Genomic DNA, 19,740 nt, shown 5'->3' with positions numbered 1-19,740 from the left:
ATGCCGTTTTTATCTTCTGTTAGAGATGTTGACATTTTGGGTTGATACTGGGTTGGCCCTGATGCAGCGTTTTCACCCAAATTGTCAGCAATCCCTTTCACAATCCCACCTCCTCCACCCCATAAAAGCTGCCTAAACCACTGTGGTTGTTTGTTGATGTAGAAAAGACATGTGACAAAGTAGAGTTGTTTATTTTTTGCCTTAATGACCTTAGTATATGCAGAATATTTTACATCCAGTAAAATACTTCTGATATGTGATCAATGCTGTAAATTAGGAATTCAAGAGCCAACTAGTATAGGGTATTGGTTTGCAAACATCAATATTAATTATAGTCATGGTGTCCATGCTTGGTGTTATTAGTGTTATTGAGGAACAACTATTAGCACTGCGGGAAACTGTTCTCTTACACCCACCTGAAAAATACATCTGAGCTCTCAGTTTAATGTCTAATCTTATAGGTGACTGTGTAGGTATCACCAGTGTCGTATTGATGCATCAACCTGGAATGGCCAACAAACACCAAGCTATGCTGACATTCTCGGCATTCCAAAGGGATATTGGTCTGATTAATTTGGGGAGTAACTGAACCAGCTCTCAGAGGTAGACTGGTTAGAAGCAGTGAGACAACTTCTTCACCCTCACCAATCCTGCTCCATTTTACTTGTTTCTCAACTGAGTGTCAAGCTCTCAAAACAAACCATCTGCTGAAGGAACTCAATGGATTGAGCAACATCTTAGGGTGAAAAGGAATAGTTGACATTTTGGGTTCTTCATCAGGTGGTTTGTTTTGACATTGCATTAGTTGACAAATCCTCTGTCCTCCATGGATGCAGCTCTGAGTTCCTCTAGCAGATTATTTGTTGCTCCACATCCCAGCATCAGCAGTCAGTTGTTCCTCAAAAGATAAATATACTTTAAATGACAATCATACAGTGTATGAGAATTGATATTGAGAATACATTTAAGGTTAAACTTGTATACATTCAACAAAGGAGTTATGTTTTTGCAGATAATAGTCTGATTGCAGCAGGAATTGTGGTGCCAGTCATTCTGTTGCTGTGTGGCATTGGAGTCGTTTTGTATTACTGTTACCAACGGAGATACATCTGTCCTCAGGGCATCAGGAACTCAAGGCCTGACGCAAAGCAGTTCTGGTAACTAGACCTTTACTTCTAATTCATCTTGCACTCTCAGAGGAATTGTGTCTCTCTACAACCTCTGTATGGTGATTATCTTTCTTCCCAGGGTCTGCCCTGCTCTAATGTCAATAGTACCCATATTTTCTGGTGCTAAATTTCAACCAAGGTTAGCCCAGGTTGGATCCAAGCATGTGAGGTGGGTTCTAAAGTCCCAAGACTATGCATTTGCCTATCACAAGATTATTCTGAAGAGACAGAGAACTAAATTGCATACCATCATTTGATGCAGGGAATTTAAATACATGGAGCAAAAGAATATTTGCTTTTGTCTATCTTCTAACTACATTTCAAAGTTCAAAGCAGGTTTATTATCAAAGAATGTATACGTTTACATAAACTACCCTGCATTTTCCTGCAGGCATTCACATTAGAACAAAGAAATACAATAGGATCAGTGAATAACTACCCACAAAACAGACTGATGAGCAAACAATGTGCAAAGAAAGACAAACTGCAAATACAAATAGTAAATAAATAGGTAGGTAGGTAGATAGTATTGAGGACATGAGTTGTAGTATCATTGAAAGTGAGTACAGCAATCTTGCCCTTATGCACTTTATCATATTCTCGAGTGACTGGTACATTTGGGTTGCATTGTTTTAAATTCAAAAACCCTAGCACAACTGAATTTTTTTTGACTTCTCTCATAAATCCTTGAGAAATCTTGGTTTGATCCCTTGCCCAGGTCATTCTGTACCATCCCTGGGATGGAAGAGCCCAGCCACCTGACAACAAAGGCTGGGGAAAATTGGGCGAGGATATTATGATTAGGCTAACTTTGCACTTGCTTGTGACTCACTGGGAGCAATGTCAACTGAACCGGGATGAAGGCATGCACATTCTTAAAATAATCTGCATCTCAAATCAACTTGAGTTTTTCTTAGCTGCTTTCTCCAGATTGCTGCCTGTATTGTAACAAGGAATGTAAAGAAAGGAGGCAGAGATGATATGTGCACATTCCTACTGATACAAACCATTGCACAATCATAAGAGAAGACATTTACTTTCTCACATGCAATTTTCATTTGCATTTCCTGCAGTGGTATTTCTAACATGCTGAAGGATTATGAACGATACGTGAAGCAGAATGTGAGCAGTGCAGTTTCATTTCCCAGTGCTGATAATGTAGACCAGAAAACAAACAACAGCCATTCCAACCCAACCTTCCAAATCAGAAACAAAGATGCAAAGGTAAGGTTGACAGAAAATGCAGTGTTTAAAGACAACAAGACACTTAGATACAAAGTTAATTGCACAGATGACATTGTAGGCAAGGTTGACAAGTAGTAAGATGTTGCATTGTTTTGCTCTGGATGACCTTGATTCAATCCACAATTTGGATTAGGTATCTGAGTGCTCCACACTAACCATTAATATAGGCCCAGTAGATGTGCTGAAATGTGAAGAGATGTGTTTTGTGAATGTGGAATTCTTTCAGAGAGATGATATGCATGCTTGAAGCCACTTCAGAACTTTTAAAGGATGGCTTTGAAAGTAAGAAAATGCATGCCAAAACTCGTCCTCCATTGGTGACACCACTTGTGTTATCTTGCCCCATTAGTACATTGCCTCTGAAATTCAGTTACAGAGAAGTCAATGGGGCAGAGTACAGGTATTGATGTGGCTGGACCATCCTGAATCAGTAGTGGGAGGGGTACGTTTTCAAACACCACTTTAATTTCACTTGTCTCTTTACCAAATGCATTTTTGAAAATCCACATAACCCACGTTGTCACTTCCCCATTTTTCCCATTGCAGCTCTTCAAAGGTTTGTGCAATGGTGATCAAGCACAGCCAGTCATGGAAATTCTTGCTGATTGGCTCTGGTTAACACTTGTTCCCTCCAGCTGCTCTAAATTCCATCCATATCACATATTGCAATCAGAATAAGACTAAGTTGTCATCTAATTACTATTTTCTCCGGAGAGGTGAGCCAGATATATCACTCACCTCTTCATTGCCTCAGTGTTCCTTTCCACAGTAAGGCTATAAATTGAGGTTGAAGCTTTTGCTGTTTCCTCCCATTGTGAATTTAACCACATTGGGATGCTAGCCCTCACAGTCAAGTTACTTCATTTGCACTTTACATGGTAATCTTCATATGATAATAGTCCTATCACCTTCCTCTCAACAAAAAGGGGGATATTTACACCAACTTGCATTCCCTTCCTCTGCACATCACATACACTTTCAGCATCTTCTAGCAGTCATGATCATTGTTTTGTTCATTCACTCTTTGAGAATGGATATTTGGGCAAAGCTATTGCCAAAGGAACTTGCCTGATTTACAACTCCACTCAATGTCTTCAGTGCCATGTATACAGTTGGTAGAGTGTGTGTGTGTGTGTGTGTGTGTGTGTGTGTGTGTGAGAGAGTGAGAGAGAGAGAGAGACATAATGTCATACAACATGAAACAAGCCTCTTGGCCCAACTCTTACACGCTGACCATATTGCCTTCCTGAGATATTCTCATCTCTCTGCATCTGTCCCATATTCATGCAAACCTGTCTAAACATCTTTTAAACATTGTTTTTGTACCCTCCTCGCCCACTTCCTCAGGTGACTTATTCCATTTACCCTCAGCATCCTGTATGAGAAACATACTTTTAAATCTTTCTGTTCTCACCTTAAATCTATCTCCTCTAGTTTTAGACTTAACCACCCTGGGGAAAAGACTGTGACCATCCACCATTTCTGTGCCGTTCGTAATGTTATGAACCTCTATAAAATCATCTCTCTCCTTTGCTCTAAGGAATACAGTCCCAGCCTATTCAGCATCTCCTTGTAAATCAAACCCTCAAGTCCCACCAACATCCTCATGAACGTTTTCTTTTCCTGCTTTCCAGCTTAATCTCATCTCTCTTCTAGCTGTCTCACCAACATCTCATACAGCTGTAATGTGGCATCTCACACGTAATATTCATGATCTTGTCTGACGAAGGCAAAGTGCCATGTACCTTCTTCACCTGCTTGTCTAAGTTGGGGGGTGGGGTGGGGTGGGGGGGTTGTTGTGAAAGAGTGCAAGTGGCAAATGTGTATTGGATGATTATTGGGAGAAGAGGGTTAGAGAGAAGAACAAAGGCAAATATGTAACCAAGTACTGTATATCTGTTCCTTTTCTTCTCTCCAGACTGGACAACAGCAGAGCCCTGCAGTGCCTTCAAAACCACGATTACCTCACTCTGTTCATCCTCAGCATCCAGGTTTACTATTACCGACCCTTCGGTCTACCTCTCCAGCCAGCAATAGCCAGCAGGTCTTTAAAATGCCTAGCCCTAGAATACCAGGATTGCAATCTTCAATTACTGCAAAAGATGCTGATGTTAAATTTTCAAAACAAAGTCCACCAAACAGACCTCTGCCAGCAGATCCTCTCCCTCGGACTCCAAAGGTACACAGCTGGGAGCTCTCAGTCTGCCTTCAAGGCACATCAGTCTCAAGGAGCACTTTGTGAAAGAGACAAAATACTCTAACCATCTTTCTTACAAAGCCATTAGTTACCAGTTTGTTCTGAATAAAACTGATCGTGTTTGGTCAAGAGGTCAACATGCAATTCGGACAATGACAGGGTCTAGAAGGGAAAACATAAAGTGTGGCTAGTCACATATATACAACGACTGGAGGGGTTAAATTATAAGGATGGACCACGTCTATATTTTTATGTATATGGCTGACTGAGCAGTGAGATAGCTAACAAGATTCAAGGATTTGATGAGCAAAAGATTGGGATTAGCCAACTATGATTCAGTTGTATGGTTTGATGCAGACTATGCTCCAAACCTATACTGGTACTGCTCCCCAACTTTTCCTTCGCTACATTGACGACTACATTGGGGCTGCTTCCTGCACCCATGCTGAGCTAATCAATTTCATCAACTTTACTTCAAACTTCCACCCAACCCTCAAATTCACTTGGTCCATCTCAGACACTTCTCTCCCCTTTCTCGATCTCTCGGTCTCCATCTCCGGAGACAGACTGTCCACTGATATCTTCTATAAACCCACTGACTCTCATAACTACCTCGACTATACCTCTTCCCACCCTGCCACATGCAAAAATGCCATTCCCTATTCCCAGTTCCTCCATCTCTGCTACATCTGCTCCCAGGATGAGGCTTTCCGTTCCAGGACATCTAATATGCTCTTTTTTTTTAAGGATTGCGGTTTCCCTTCTGCCGTCACAATGATGCTCTTACCCACATCTCCATTTCCCACACTTCAGCCCTCACCCCATCCTCCCGTCACCACAACAGGAACAGAGTTCCCCTTGTCCTCACCTACCACCCCACCAGCCTCCAGATCCAGCACATTATCCTCCGCAACTTCCGCCACCTTCAACAGGACCCCACCACTAAGCACATCTTTCCCTCTCTACCCCTCTCCGCTCTCCGCATGGATTGTTTCCTCCGCGACTCCCTGGTCCACACGTCCCTCCCCACTGATCTCCCACCTGGCACTTATCCCTGTAAGCGTAAGTGCTACACCTGTCCCTACACCTCCTCTCTTGCCACCATTCAGGGCCCCAAACAGTCCTTCCAGGTGAGGCAACACTTCACTTGTGAGTCTGTTGGGGTCTCTATTGCATCCGGTGCTCCCGGTGCGGCCTCCTCTACATCGGTGAAACCCGACGCAGATTGGCGACCGCTTCGACGAGCACCTCTGCTCCGTCCGCCACAACAGACAGGATCTCCCGGTTGCCACCCACTTCAACTCTGCTTCACATTCCCATTCGGAGATGTCCATACATGGCCTCCTCTACTACCATGATGAGGCTAAACTCAGGTTGGAAGAGCAACACCTCATATGCTGTCTGGGTAGTCTCCAGCCCCTTGGTATGAACATTGAATTCTCCAACTTCCGGTAATTCCCTCCCCCTCCCTTCCCCTATACCAGTTTCGCTCTGCCCCCTCCCCCAGCTGCCTATCACCTCCCTCATGGTTCCACCTCCTTCTACTACCCATTGTGCTTTCCCCGTTCCTTCTTCACCTTTCCTGCCTATCCCCTCCCCCAGCCCTTTATCTTTCCCCTTACTGGGTTTTCACCTGGAACATACCAGCCACCTTCCCACTCTCTCCCACCTTCTTTATAGGGCCTCTGCCCCTTCCCTCTTCAGTCCTGACGAATGGTTCCGGCCCGAAACGTTGACTGATCATTTCCACAGAAAATGCTGCCCGACCTGCTGAGTGTCGTGAGTGTTGTTTTGAGCCTAGAGTATTTTGTGTATGGTTTGATCCTGTTTGATCCAGCTGAAGAACTGGTGTTTTTAGTTTCTGTCTCAGTTCAATGCTGGGCAAAGATGGGAAAAGGAGAGCTTTGAAGCTTACTCAACAGTCTGAGTCACTATGTATTGATCCAAAAGCACAAGGAGAGTATTGGCAGCTATTACTAGCTGTTTACATGCTAAAGAAGAAGAACATTCCTCATGTCAAAGTTAGACTCTTTGGTTGTTGAATCTAACTGGGGTTTTGTGATGAAGTGGGAAAAGAAAATACTGATGTATTGAACGTCCTCAGCAGGCCAGGCAACATGTCTGGAAAGAGGAGGGAAGTTAACAATTCAGGTTGATGACTGTTTTTCAGGACCATGAAGGAAAGTAAATTTACCTTGGCCAATTAAACTACCAGCACATGTCTGTGGGACCTGGGGAAACCAGTGTCTCCAGGAGAAATTTACGTTGTCTGTCTGAAGTCTGCACATCAACACTAGGGTTGGGGACTGAACTGGGGTCACTGCAGTTATGAGGCAGCAGGTCTATCCACTGTACCCAAACATAATCATTTCTTTTTGTGTACTGGACCTAGTTTGCCTTTCCAGCAATATTTGGACTAACACCTGATCATGTTTTTGACAGAACAAAAGCAAAGGGATCTTAATCCTGCTCATTGGCATTCAGGAAGGAATAAATTAAACACATTCTTTCTTCCTTTATCTGCATCACCTCCAAAATCAAACTTTTAGGGTCATTGGTTACAGATTAAGAGGACACTTTAAATGTAGTAGTATTGTTTCTGATGTAATGATGGTGTTGAACCTCACTCACTAATTCATTATATTCTATTAAATTCCTAATGTAACTGTTGGGTAAGATATGATGCATTGTATTCACTGTATTGTTGGAATAAACACAATCTCCAATTCTGTCTAGACAAACTCAATAGTGAAAAGGAGATTTTGAGAAAGCAGGTGAAGATTAAATCTGAGCATCTGAATCTATCTGCCCATTATCTCGTCCTGTCCCTCATCTGGATCAAATTATAATCTTCCAGCTTCTTGTTTCTACCTTCCCCCACCTGTCTATCTGACCATATTTATTCCCTATCTGTTTCCACCTGTCCCTGAATCTAATCTCCCCGTATCTGCTTTTCTACCTACATTCATCTGCCAATCATCCTCCAGTTCACATGATTCCTTCAATCGCCTGCCTCATCTCTCTATACTGGCTGTCTTGCCTCTTCACTCTCAGTCCTGCAGGGCCATAACCCAAAGCATGGATCATCCCTGTCCCTCCAGCGAAGCTGCTTGATGACTGCGTTCCAACAGCAGTTTGTTTTCACTCCAGATTCCAGCACCTGCAGTCTCTTGTGAGCAAAAAGAATGAAGTTTAGCTGCATAGATTGCATCCGTACACAGAAATCATCCCCACAACTCCTAAGCAGCAAATATTGAATTACAAGATGCTGGAAATAATGAACTTGTGTTTTTGGTTACAGAGCTTACAAAGCCAGACAGCACTCAGCGCTGGTCTTGGTGTTCAGATGAATAAGAGACCATTGTTACCTCCAAGCAGAAATAAACCACAGGACAGAAGGTTCTAACACTGGCCCACGCAAGTAAGTATAGCAAGAGCTAGTGCTGTATGCCAAATGAAACCAGAATAAGGAGACAGTAATAAGAAAAATGTGGAATATATTACTTAGTGGTAACTGGGCAATTGGTAAGTAAAAACAAGGGGAGTTGATATGGATGAATTGAAAGTAAAATGGAGTTTGGAAAATTGTAGTTTGAGGTTTTAACCAGCAGAACAAGCAAAGTAAAACTGAATGTGTTTGGTGTTTCAACTAAGGCAATTAAATGATTAGATAAAATTAGGGGAAGTGGGATTGGAGGAATTACATAGGTATGAACTGATGGCTGGGTAATGGATGGGAAAAACTACAGGGATGTATGGAAAATTTGCTAGATGGGGTCCCAAAGAAGTTAGTTGTGGGATCAAACTCAAGTTTAATAAAATTGTGCTTGTCGTGAAGGTTGCTGTTTTGTGGCAGCAGTACGTTGCAATACATAATTTAAAAAAAAACTAAATTACAGTAAGATCACACAGATACACTTAAATTAAGTCCAAAAGAAGTGTTTCAAAAAAAGTGAGGTAGTGTACATGGGTTCATTGTCCATTCAGAAATTGGATGGCTGTAGTCAATAAACGGCAGCCCGATAAAGATATTGTCTAGGTAGTTCAAGACTGAGCGGAGAGCCAGTGAGATTGCATTCGCTGTAAGCCTTTTGTAGATACAAGTAGTGGGTCCAGGTCCTTGTTTAGGCAGGAATTGATTCCAGCCATGATTAGCCCCTCAAAGCACTTCATCACAGTAGATGTGAGTGCCACTGGATGATACTCATTGAGGTATCTCACTCTGCTCTTCTTGGGCATTGTTATGATTGTCATGCTTTTAAAGCAGGTAAGAACCTTAGACTGCAATAGTGGAAGATGTCCTTAATAATTGAAGACTCCCACTGGTTGATTGGCATAGGTAATCAATGCCCTATCAGATTCACCATGAGTCTGATGCCTTGTGAGGCTTCACTCTCTTAAAGGATGTTCTAACGTTGGCCTCTGAGACAGATTGCTGGGTCACCAGATGCTGCAGGGATTCGCACAGCTATAGTTTTATTCTCCCTTTCAAAGCATGTATTGCAAACATTGAGCTTATCTGGGAGTGAAGCATGACAACCATTCATGTTAGGTTTTGCCACATAGGAAGTAATGACCCTGAAAACCCTGCCAAATTTGACATGTATCTGATTCCATCCCTAATTTCAATCAGATTTGTTTTTTGCTCTTTGATATTGCCTTCTGTAGACCTTACCTGGACTTCTTGTATAGTTCTGGATCACTAATCTTGAATGCCACAGATGTAGCCCTCAGCTGGCTATGAACCTCCTGGTTGATCCCTGGCTTTTGGTTTAGATATGTCTGCTATGTTCTCGAAGGCACAAATTCATCCACACAGACCTTGATAAAGTCAATGACAACTGTGGTGTACTTATTCAGATTCAAAGATATGTCCCCGAGTATTGTCCAATCCACCAACTCAAACTCCTCCTCCTCACTGACGCTGCGGACTTTAGTCTCTGCCTATACACCAGGACTAGAGGTACAGGCAGATGGTCCGATTTTCTGAAGTGTGGGTGTAGGAATGCATGGTAAGTGTTCTCGATGGTGGTGTAGGGTAGCATCTTGCGTGGAAATGTACATAATTCACAACCACTGATATTGAGTTGGTGTTTCACTTTGAGGCTGGTCTGATGGAATGACACTATTACGTAAAGGGTTTTTTAGCACACTTAGAGTTCAGTTTATTTTAATAAATGAGTTGTTATGGCTTTTCTGAAACATAAAATGCTTCCGCCATTTTATTTGTGAAAACCTACATTGGTTACCTTGATGTTGTAGGAGGATTTCAGAGTTATTGAACATGTCAGCCAATACAATAGTTTTGAAACTGCTGGAGTTTCGGGTGCAAAATGCCATCACTTGGTTCTTACAAGCAGATGCTCAACTTCTGCTTCAAGATGTCTCTGCCAACAACACCAAATATTTCTATGTAGTAGTGTCACTCAGCAACTCCACAGCTGGGAGAGTGGCGAGTCTATTTGAACACAATAAATACTGATCAATGCCACCTGGCCTTAATATCCAAATTCACAACTGATATACAACGTATCAAGAGGCAAAATATTGCCTGATTGCCTCTCACAGCCAGCCATTGAGGCCATACACATAGGGGTTGACTGTCTTGGCATGGCATCCGACCAACCTACTGACCCAAAGGTTCAGGCTTACAGAACACCAGCCACAGGCCTGCGGTTGACTGACATTAGGTTTGGGAAAGCTGGGGTTTCTCTCCTCTGTGATGTCTCAACCAGTCACCCTTACCCCATCATGCCTCTAAACACACTGGCAGACTGTTTTTGACTCCATACATGGCCTCTCGCATCCGGGCTGGAAGGCTTCACAGAAACTGGTTGCACTAAAGTTTGTGTGGCAAAGGTTGTGTGTGATCCTGCAGCTGGTGTGGAGTGCCAGCGGGCAAAAATTAACCATCATGCTCAGGTGCCATGGGCACCTTTTGAAGTCCCTGAGCGACGGTTTGACCATGTCAATGTGGACCCTGTTGGTCCTCTTCTCCCCTGTCCTGCAGTTTCATGCACCATGGTGGACTTCAGCAGGTGGCCACAGGTCATCCCCCTAGCATCGACGATGGCTGCCGACATGGCTCGAGCATTCATCAGCACTTGGATTGCTCGGTTTGGCACCCCCATCTGATATTTCTTCTGACCAGAGTCCCCAATTAATATCAAAGCATCACAGCCCAGAACCTTAGCATTAGAAAACATCACATCACAGTGTATCATCTGCAGTCCAATGGCCTACGCAAGGGGTTTCACCGCTCCTTAAAAGCTGCTCTGAGGGCTTCCCTGATGGATGAGTGTTGGCATGATCATCTCCCAAGGGTCCTGCTGGGGCTCAGAACGGCTCCAAAAGACAACCTGCAGTTGTCCGTGACAGAGCTGGTATACAGGCAGCTGTTATGAGTGCCAGGTAATTTCATTTCTCACGGCAGCTTCTCAACAGCGTTCCACCCTCCTCAGTAAATTCAATTCCTTTCCACCTATTCCGACCTCCCATCATGGCATACAGCACCCTTGGGTTCCTGTTGATCAACATTCTACCTGGTTTGTTTTTGTCCACCATGATGCACACCGGCATCCCTTTAAACTGGCCCGTTCCGCATTTTGAAATGAAGGAAAAAAAAGACATTTTTCATAGACCAAAGTGATAAACCTGAAAGTATTTCGGTAGATCACCTTAAACCAAGAATTGGAGTATTCCGCTGCCCCTGCCATCCCAACGTGACCGTGAGCATATCAACGCACCCTTGGAACATAGGACCCAAGCTGCGCGACTTGTCTGAACGCCAGCCAGGCTCACAATGCCGGTTTCCGTGAACTCTGGGGCAGCTTGTGTAGGGTCATGCAATTGTTGGAAATGTACATAATTCACAACCACCAACATTGAGTTGGGGTTTCACTTTAAGATGCTGGTCTGACGCCATGACTTTATTACGAAAAGGGTTTTGGGTGCGCTTGAAGTTTAGTTTTTTGATGTTCAATAAGAGTTACTCTGGTTTTCTGAAACATAAAACACCTCTGCCATTTTATTTACAAAAAGATACAGTGGAATAACAGTGTCAAGCATCTACAACAAAAATCCATAAGGTTATAATCAGAGGCTGAAGACTGCTTCAACCATAATGTGTAGAATATTTTTTTATTTTGTCCAGTGAGAGGTGAAATGGGAGCAGAGATTCCTCTGGTAAAGCCACATGCTGCTGTGCCACCTTAGAAGAGCAGATCAAGTAGAGTTGGGATAGCCTGAGATGTACAATTAAGGCCCATCTCCAACATGGTTGGTTGGAATTTACCCCACCACATGAAATGGATTTGGAGTGCCAAGGAATTTCTGGATCACTTGTTCTATACTTGCTTTTTATATATCCATTAGAACTGGACAAGCTTTAGTTAACTGTCGTTTTTCCCCATATTTTGCAGAAGGGACCATCCATAGTCTGTATCAAGAAACAAAGTCTGGCTTTAGGGGAGACCTTCCTGGAACACCTCAAGAAGCACTTGCACTATCCAGATCTCTGCTGTCTTGGGAACTCATGGTATCAATACCAGCAGAACAGTGAATGTGACATCCAGTTCAAAGCAGCTGTAAATACAGGGGAGCCATTCTTGAAAACCTGCATCGTTCAAATTGCAACCCAAATCTACATATCTCAAGTCGTTTTTGGTTGAATTAATATTGTGAAAATATTCTCATAAGTTTGAAAAATTCCTTTTGTCATTCAGTCTTTCCCTTCCTGGGTTGAAGATATTGATCCCTCCGGCAGCAAGTGACAGCCAGACATTTTCTGATACCTTGTACTAGGTGTCTATTCTTCAGCATCGGCCCAGAAACATGAGGATAAGTAGTTGTTCAACATTGGAACTGCTTATGCCCCAAAGCCCAACACCGATTCAACAATCCAGCAGGGATCAGTGGGTAGCAGTCAGGATCGGGAAGTCTTGGATGAATCCCCTACCCATTTACAACTAAGGCTACTTGCGGATAGAATTCTAAGCTGTTGCCTTTGGCCTTGATTCTGAAGTCTTTTGTATGAAATTAATGCCATACAACAAGAGTGAATATTTCACTTGCCAATGATCCAAAACAAAATTTAAGTGAACATTCATAAATTGCTACTCTGGTGGATTGTAAAATGTTGAAAAAGAATAGGGAACAATGTCCATCAACCACAGACCAGTCTGATTACCTTCAGTGGTGGGAAGTTTTCAGAGACAATAAATTGACACAAGTGTAATTCACACTGATTGATATTATGGGCTACAAATTATCAGCATGTGGATTTCTTAAACACATTCAGGCTGATGAATTTGAGTTAGTTGATGAATGATCAGGATACAGTGATGAAGGCAGTGTTGTTGGTGTATATGTGGCCATACAGAAGGGCAAGGCAAAATATGAGATTTTGCATTTGGTGGAATGAAAATCCAATCATAGCAAGAGGGGAGCAGCATGGATCCAAAACTAAATGGTTGCAGAAAGTAATTGTTAACAATTGTGTTTCTCTTTACAAACTGAAGGACAGCATGTAGCAACAATCCCTAGGGCTCAGTATCTGAACTATTGCTTTTTTTAAAATTTATGTTACTGAGCTGTATCTGGTTATACAGTATTGGTAACCTTGGGGGCTCAAGGCTGAACAAGCTTTTAAAGCACAATGTGGGATCCTTGATAATTGTAATCAATATATTCAGTGCTGAAGTAAGGCTGTTCATGCTGAATCTTTATAGTTACTAGTTAGGTAGTTCAAAGATTACATTTACTTCTGGGTTAAAATTTTTGGGTGGAGGTTGAGGCTTTAAAGAAGATGCCAAAGAGATCTATTAGAATAGATTTAAGATTAAGAGAGCAACACACACAAAATGCTGGAGGAACTCAGCAGGTCAGTCAGTATCTATGGAAAAAAGTACAGTTGACGTTTGGGCCGAAACCCTTCGGCAGGATTAAGAGCTTAAATTTAGGTAGGGAGGCTTCACTTCTATGGAGAGAAGTTAAGTGTATTCTCTTCATGGTGGAGAGGGTTAGGGAAGATTCAGAAGCGTGCCCAAAATCATGAACAGTTTTTATAGTTCAATAAGTAGGACACCTTTTTTCCTGGTGACAATTGACAAAACAACACAGAAAGATATATTTTGTGTTCATGATCTGGTATACACTACTTGAAAAGTTCTAAGCATATTCAACAACATCTTTCAAAAGGGAATTTTAAAAATACTTGAAAAGAAATTTGCAGCATATGAAGAACCCTCAAGAAAAAAATTAGGGTAAGCAGGCACAATGAAATGAACAGCTATAGTACTCAAGTACAATATGTCATATAATTTGATCCAGGCCATTTGACAGTCATTGGAACTACGAACGAAAAGTGGGCTTATCTTCCAAAAAAAGTAACTGTGGTCAGATCAAAGACTGTTTCTAAAAGATCTGAAATAGGAACCCATAAATCTTGAAGTTGGTCTTTCCAGTTAGGTTTGATGGAGACAATTTATTTATTAACTATTACTATGGGTTTTGCGCTTTTGTGCTGACGATTGTACTTTTTATTTATGTGTCAAGATTACCGTGGCTTGGGAAACCCAGTAATTGGAAAATGTAAGAAAATGTAAGAAAGGGGAAACTTGCATGGTAATTGCAAGTCAGGATGATCAAATGTTTCCTCCAGACCCAATAAATTTACCCTTCAGCTACATCCCTTCCTCACATAAAGAGTGTATTATTGTTGACCCTCCCAATGTCCAGCCATCATTTGGCACCCCTCCTGACCTCCTCTTCTTCCACCTCTGTCCCTCAGTCACCATCTCCTGTGGTCCTTAATGGCCACCATAGTTAAATTCCATTACCATTACAGGAAACTCGCACCATCATCTGAACCTTACCAACCTAGCCATCAGATCTTCTGCTGCATAACCATCAGTGGACACTTCATTCCAGAGAGCTTTGGATCTTCTGTCACCATGTTATCTGCCATCCATCATACACCTTCCTCCACAATCTCTCCTGCCCTTCATCTTGCTCCACCTCTCTGTAGTCCTCACCCAAGGCTTTGCTGTTTCAGTTCCCTTCTAGACCAGCATTGAATTAATCCAAGGATTTGGAACCAATAGAAAACACTTTAAGTGTGTTTTTGTGGTAGAAAGCATGTGATATTCTGAACACCCAGTCTCCCGAGTTTTCTGGCCTCAAGACATCCCCCCTTAGCAACACTGAATGGATCTCTGTGCTAAAAATTTTTGGAAAATGCAACCTTTTTAAATGGATTATTTCTCATCAGTTTTCCCTCCTCCTCGTCTGTATCTGCAGTCTATTGTTGAGACCTTGTCACAGAAACAACACTGTAATGATGTGAGGAAGGAACTTGTGGCTTCAAGCCACGGTCAACACCAATCAGGTCTAACTATCTGGGCCAATACCACAGTGCTGCACTTAACAGACCTTTTCAGGTGAACTTCATTAGGGAGCAGGCTAGATCTTGGTTTTGTGAGCCATCCACTAAAATAGCTGAAATACCCACGTTTAAAATTTTCACCCATGCTTCCAAAATGTTGGGATTCAAATTCCTAGAGCTTGTCCTAAAAGTGGCCACACAAGTTGATTGAATGATAAAGAAAGGATGGGGCATCCTTGCCTTTTTTGGTAGTGGCATCAACTTCAAGAGTCAGGAAGTTATGCTGTAAGAGTCTGGTTCAGCCACACCTGGGGTATTGCATTCATTTCTGGGAATCCCATTATAGGAAGGATATGAGGCTTTGGAGAGACTGCGTAAGTGTGTGTATTACTTTGATCCAGTATCAGCAGATTTTCTCTTGGTTGCAGAGTGGTTTACCAGGATGCTGTATGGATTAGGGGTCATGTGCTACAAGGAAAAGTTGGACAAACTCTGGCTGTTTTCTCTGGAGTGGCTGAGGGGAGACCTGATAGAATTTTATAAAATTATGAAGGTATAGATGGACAGCTTACATTTTTCCCCCCAGAGTCAAAATATCTATTAGTGGAAGGCATGCATTTCTACATGGGAGGCGGTGGAAATTCAAAGACAATTTATTTTTTAAATGAGTGGCCACTGCTGGAATGGGCTGCCAGGATTAGTGGTGGAGGCACATATGTTCAGTGTTCCAAAGGCTCTTGTGTTGGCACATAAATATGCAGAGAATGAAGGGATATGGATCTTGTGCAGAGAGAAGGGATTAGTTTAAATGGGCACCATCAGCTTGATTAGTTCAGCACAGCATTGTGAGCCAATGGGTCTGTTCCTGAACTGTACTCTGTTCTAATTCTTCCAAAGCCTCTACCACCCCGCTCTAACCGCCATCCTGTAATCTTCTCTTACCCTTCGTCCCACATCTCTCCAGACCTCAAATTCTAACCTCCTGTACCACCCCTGATTTTATGTCTTGTTTGTTCTTACTCTATCTTTGGCAACTGTTTTCAGCTGCCTAAGATGCAAACATTCCCTTTCTGGAACACTCCCCCTCTCAATGTCTCTCTCCTCTTTTAATCTACTCTTTAAAATGTGCGCCTTTGAACTTTTAGTATTTTTTCTTAGTATTAGTCCTTGTGTCTGATACTTCTGCTATCGGCAGAGCTACATAAATGCCCACTATTGATGTTGAGGTCCAGCAGATTTACTTGATTCCAATCTGGTAACATTGCTGGATACATCACTGAGCGAGTTCCTTAATGAACACAAAATCCCTGGCCTTTCTTAGCCAGATGCAGGGCAAATAAATGGTCTGAGTCAGTAATTGGAGTGAAAAAGGGGTAGTGATAGGCAGGGGCTCCTGATCCCTACCATCATACAGAGCTTCCCACTAGAAGGATATGGCTGTGCCTCATCCCCATCATTAAACTTCCTTCACTCCAATTACAGACTCACACCATTTACTCTTCCTGCAACATGAGTAGTTCTGTGGGCCTTCTGCAAACATCTCTCACCACCGCCATTTATGTTCACTTACAAGACCATAACCCAATAAGGGTCAAGTATAGAGCAGATTATGCACAGATCTGACCTTGAACCTTCCAAGATCTCAGGAGCACCTCTGAACTTGATTGCCTCACTCTACTACCTCATTGGAAAAGAGCTGTGGAGAGGGAGTGGGGTTGGCAGTGAAAAGTCATATTTTTCTCCCTGCTTGTTCCATTTGGAATTTTAATCTAATAATAAAAGCAAATGTTTACATAGAAGTGGGACTAGATTTCAGGGAGATAAGTTAAATCTCATTTTAACGGTTTATAGAGGATATGTGGCTTCTCTTTTTGTTTTACTTACATGTGCATTGTGTGTAACTGGTAAAATCCAAGACAGTACTTGAACACCGTAACCTGTGCCTTCACATTATTTATTAATTTAATAAATTTAATCCTGTGCACTCATGCTGCCTGGAGTGATTGGTTCTTATCATACAGTATATGCAACTGGTCCCACCACTGTCATTTGAAATTAGATTTCCCTGTATGGTTAATCTTGAAAATTAAAGTAAGAATAATAACGCACGATTCTATCCTAGAGCTCCTTGGGCTAAAGCTTAGTGGCAATATTGTCTCACTATTCCAGTGACCCCCAGGTTCAATCCTGACCTTGTGCATGCTGTCTGTGTGTAGTCTATGTGATGATACTGAGGCTACATCCACACTACGCCGGATAATTTTGAAAATGAAGCTTTTTCTCTTCGTTTTGACCCTCTGTCCACACTGAAACAATGTTTTCATCCCCCAAAAATGGAGCTTTTCTGCAACACTCTCCAGAGTGTGTAAATTTGAAAACAACTCTTCGGCATTGTAGTGAGGATGGGGTAAATGGAGATATCTGAAAGCGCTGTCATGACAACACCACAACAACAATGCTTTATCTGCTTCTGCTTGGTACTGCGCAAGCACTGCCAGATGGTTGTTATAACGTGCAGTCAGTGTGAACGGCGTGAGAGTTAAATTGTAAAGTGAGCTTTTTTGACTAGATCCCCTAAATTGATTTGATTGAGTCTATCTTTAAAAATATTAATGTCAGAAATACTGCGCAGGTCTGGCGGCAGAAGATTCCACTCTCTTGTTGATATTGAGTAGAGGATGGCTTCATGCGTGTGTTGTTTACTTTATCGTCTACGTTAATAGCTTGTTTGGAGTTAAACATCTCCACGTTCTCCACCGCTTTGCTGACTTTGTAGTTGTTTGTAACTCGCAGAAACAGCTCGACGTCATTGTCTGTCTAAATGAAGAAGTCCGGCCTGCTTTTTCCAGCGGAGGTTTTCTTTGTATTCCTCGAAGACATTGTTGAAAACTTTCTTTCGCTGTTGTTGTTGGTACTCTAGTTTTTGACCAATGGAAATAGAACAACGCTGCCGCAGAAACGTAAATATTATACTGTTTCCTCTTCGCTTGTTTTCTGTAGATGTGTCTGCGCATGCCCAGTAGGAGCAGATTCGCCCAAATATCTGTTTTAGTGTGGACAGAGATATTTTGAAAAATGAGTAGTGTGGATGCCTGTTGTTTTTACTCAAAGCGGCGTTTTCGAAATTATCTGGTCTAGTGTGGACGTAGCCTGAGTGTACCTGTACCTGTTCAAGTGTCTATTACAAGGTAATAATGATCAGAGAGAATCTGTAATTACCAACAAGTACCTTTATTATCTAAACTAACAAGCACATGAATTCATACACTAGGTACCTGTATGCACACCCACGAGGTTTCACTGACCCTCAGAGAATAGAAACGATAATACAGGGCAAAGAAGTCTATGCTAGCCATGCATTCCTCATAGTCCCCATCCACTCTCCGTGTGTTCTATGTAGGTTTGTTCTCATGTGTAGCTGCGATGGTAATCTTTGAAGTTGTTACTTTTTTTTGCATTTGAAATCTGTTTTATATTAATTTCTTATCAGTTCAAATGTTGTATTTCGGCATCATTGACTATGGGTCTTCTGAATGATGTATAGCACCTTATTGGCTCTGATCCAGGTCAGCATCCATTTATTGCCCTCCTTCTGCAAGTCAGAACTGGTAAATTAATGGCTCTTTGTTCTAACTCAGTTACCAACCCATTAACCAGCTTGAATCACTCAGGACAGACACAAACCCCACTACACCTCACAAATAACTTCTTATTTGGAAATGATCTGTGGTCCAGCAGATTACCTGGAGCATCAGTGTGTCTACTTTATTTCTTTACATTTTTAAATCTTTTTATTAATTATTATTGAAAATCAACAAAAATACATTAAAGTAATCAAATCAACATATCAATATGTACAATACGAGTTAAACTATCAAATAACTGATTAACCAAGCTAAACAGTATACCAATAATAATAAGAAAAAACAAAACATTAAAACTTTTTTTTTGGAAAAAAGAAGGAAAAAAGAACCCCTAACTAATACAAAAAAAAATCCTACTAACTAAAAAAAACGAGAAAAAAAATCCATTGGGAGCACAACCCCGGAGCTATACATCATACAAGCTTCCATAAAAGAAAAACATCAATCTGCCAACCAAATCCAATTACACAAGAATCAGAAGGGGACCATCTTAATTAAATCAAATGATAGTAATGGGCAAAAGAACCCCACCTTTTCTCAAAGTCAAATCGAGGATCAAAAGTTCGACTTCTGATTTTCTCCAACCTAAGACATGGCATCACCTGAGAGAATCATTGTATCAAAGTGGAAGCAGAGGCATTTTTCCATTTCAATAAATAGCCCTTCTGGCCAATAATGTGACAAATGCAATTACATGTTGGTCTGATATAGAAATACCGTGAATATATTGAGGAATAATACCAAACTGTCAATTTATTAGGTTGTAAATTAATTTTTAAAGCTTTAGAAATAATAGAGAAAATAGATTTCCAAAACTGTTCAATACAGAACACGACCAAAACATATGTGTCAATGCAGCCGTCTCTGTTTTACATCCATCACACTGACTATCAACATTAGGAAATATTTTAGACAGTCTCTCCTTTGTCAAATAGTAACGATGTACAATTTTAAATTGAATTAGAGTGTGACTGGCACAAATCGAAGAAGAGTTAACTAATTTCAAAATTCGCAACCAATCCTCTGTTATCAAGGTCATGTTAAGGTCTCTTTCCCAATCTTGCTTAATCTTAATAAAGAATAATTATACTGTTGTAATAG

At 41.6% G+C, this 19,740-nt stretch overlaps 1 protein-coding gene across 1 annotated transcript in view; it reads left to right on the top strand.

The window, feature by feature from the left end:
* Positions 1-16,971, top strand: part of adam19b (ADAM metallopeptidase domain 19b) — a 199,658-nt gene extending 182,687 nt beyond the window's left edge. Inside the window, exons 19-23 of the mRNA XM_063053687.1 lie at positions 1,013-1,157; positions 2,243-2,393; positions 4,333-4,593; positions 7,913-8,032; positions 12,033-16,971. Of these exons, the coding sequence (XP_062909757.1) occupies positions 1,013-1,157; positions 2,243-2,393; positions 4,333-4,593; positions 7,913-8,017 (662 nt within the window). The 3' untranslated portion in view covers positions 8,018-8,032; positions 12,033-16,971. The remainder of the gene's footprint in view (positions 1-1,012; positions 1,158-2,242; positions 2,394-4,332; positions 4,594-7,912; positions 8,033-12,032) is intronic.
* Positions 16,972-19,740: the final 2,769 nt, after the last annotated feature.

This window comes from Mobula hypostoma, chromosome 7 (assembly GCF_963921235.1).
Source record: "Mobula hypostoma chromosome 7, sMobHyp1.1, whole genome shotgun sequence".
Taxonomy (NCBI): Eukaryota; Metazoa; Chordata; class Chondrichthyes; order Myliobatiformes; family Myliobatidae; genus Mobula; species Mobula hypostoma.
The sequence above is the reverse complement of the archived record's forward strand: the minus strand, read 5'-3'. Positions and strand labels throughout refer to the sequence as shown.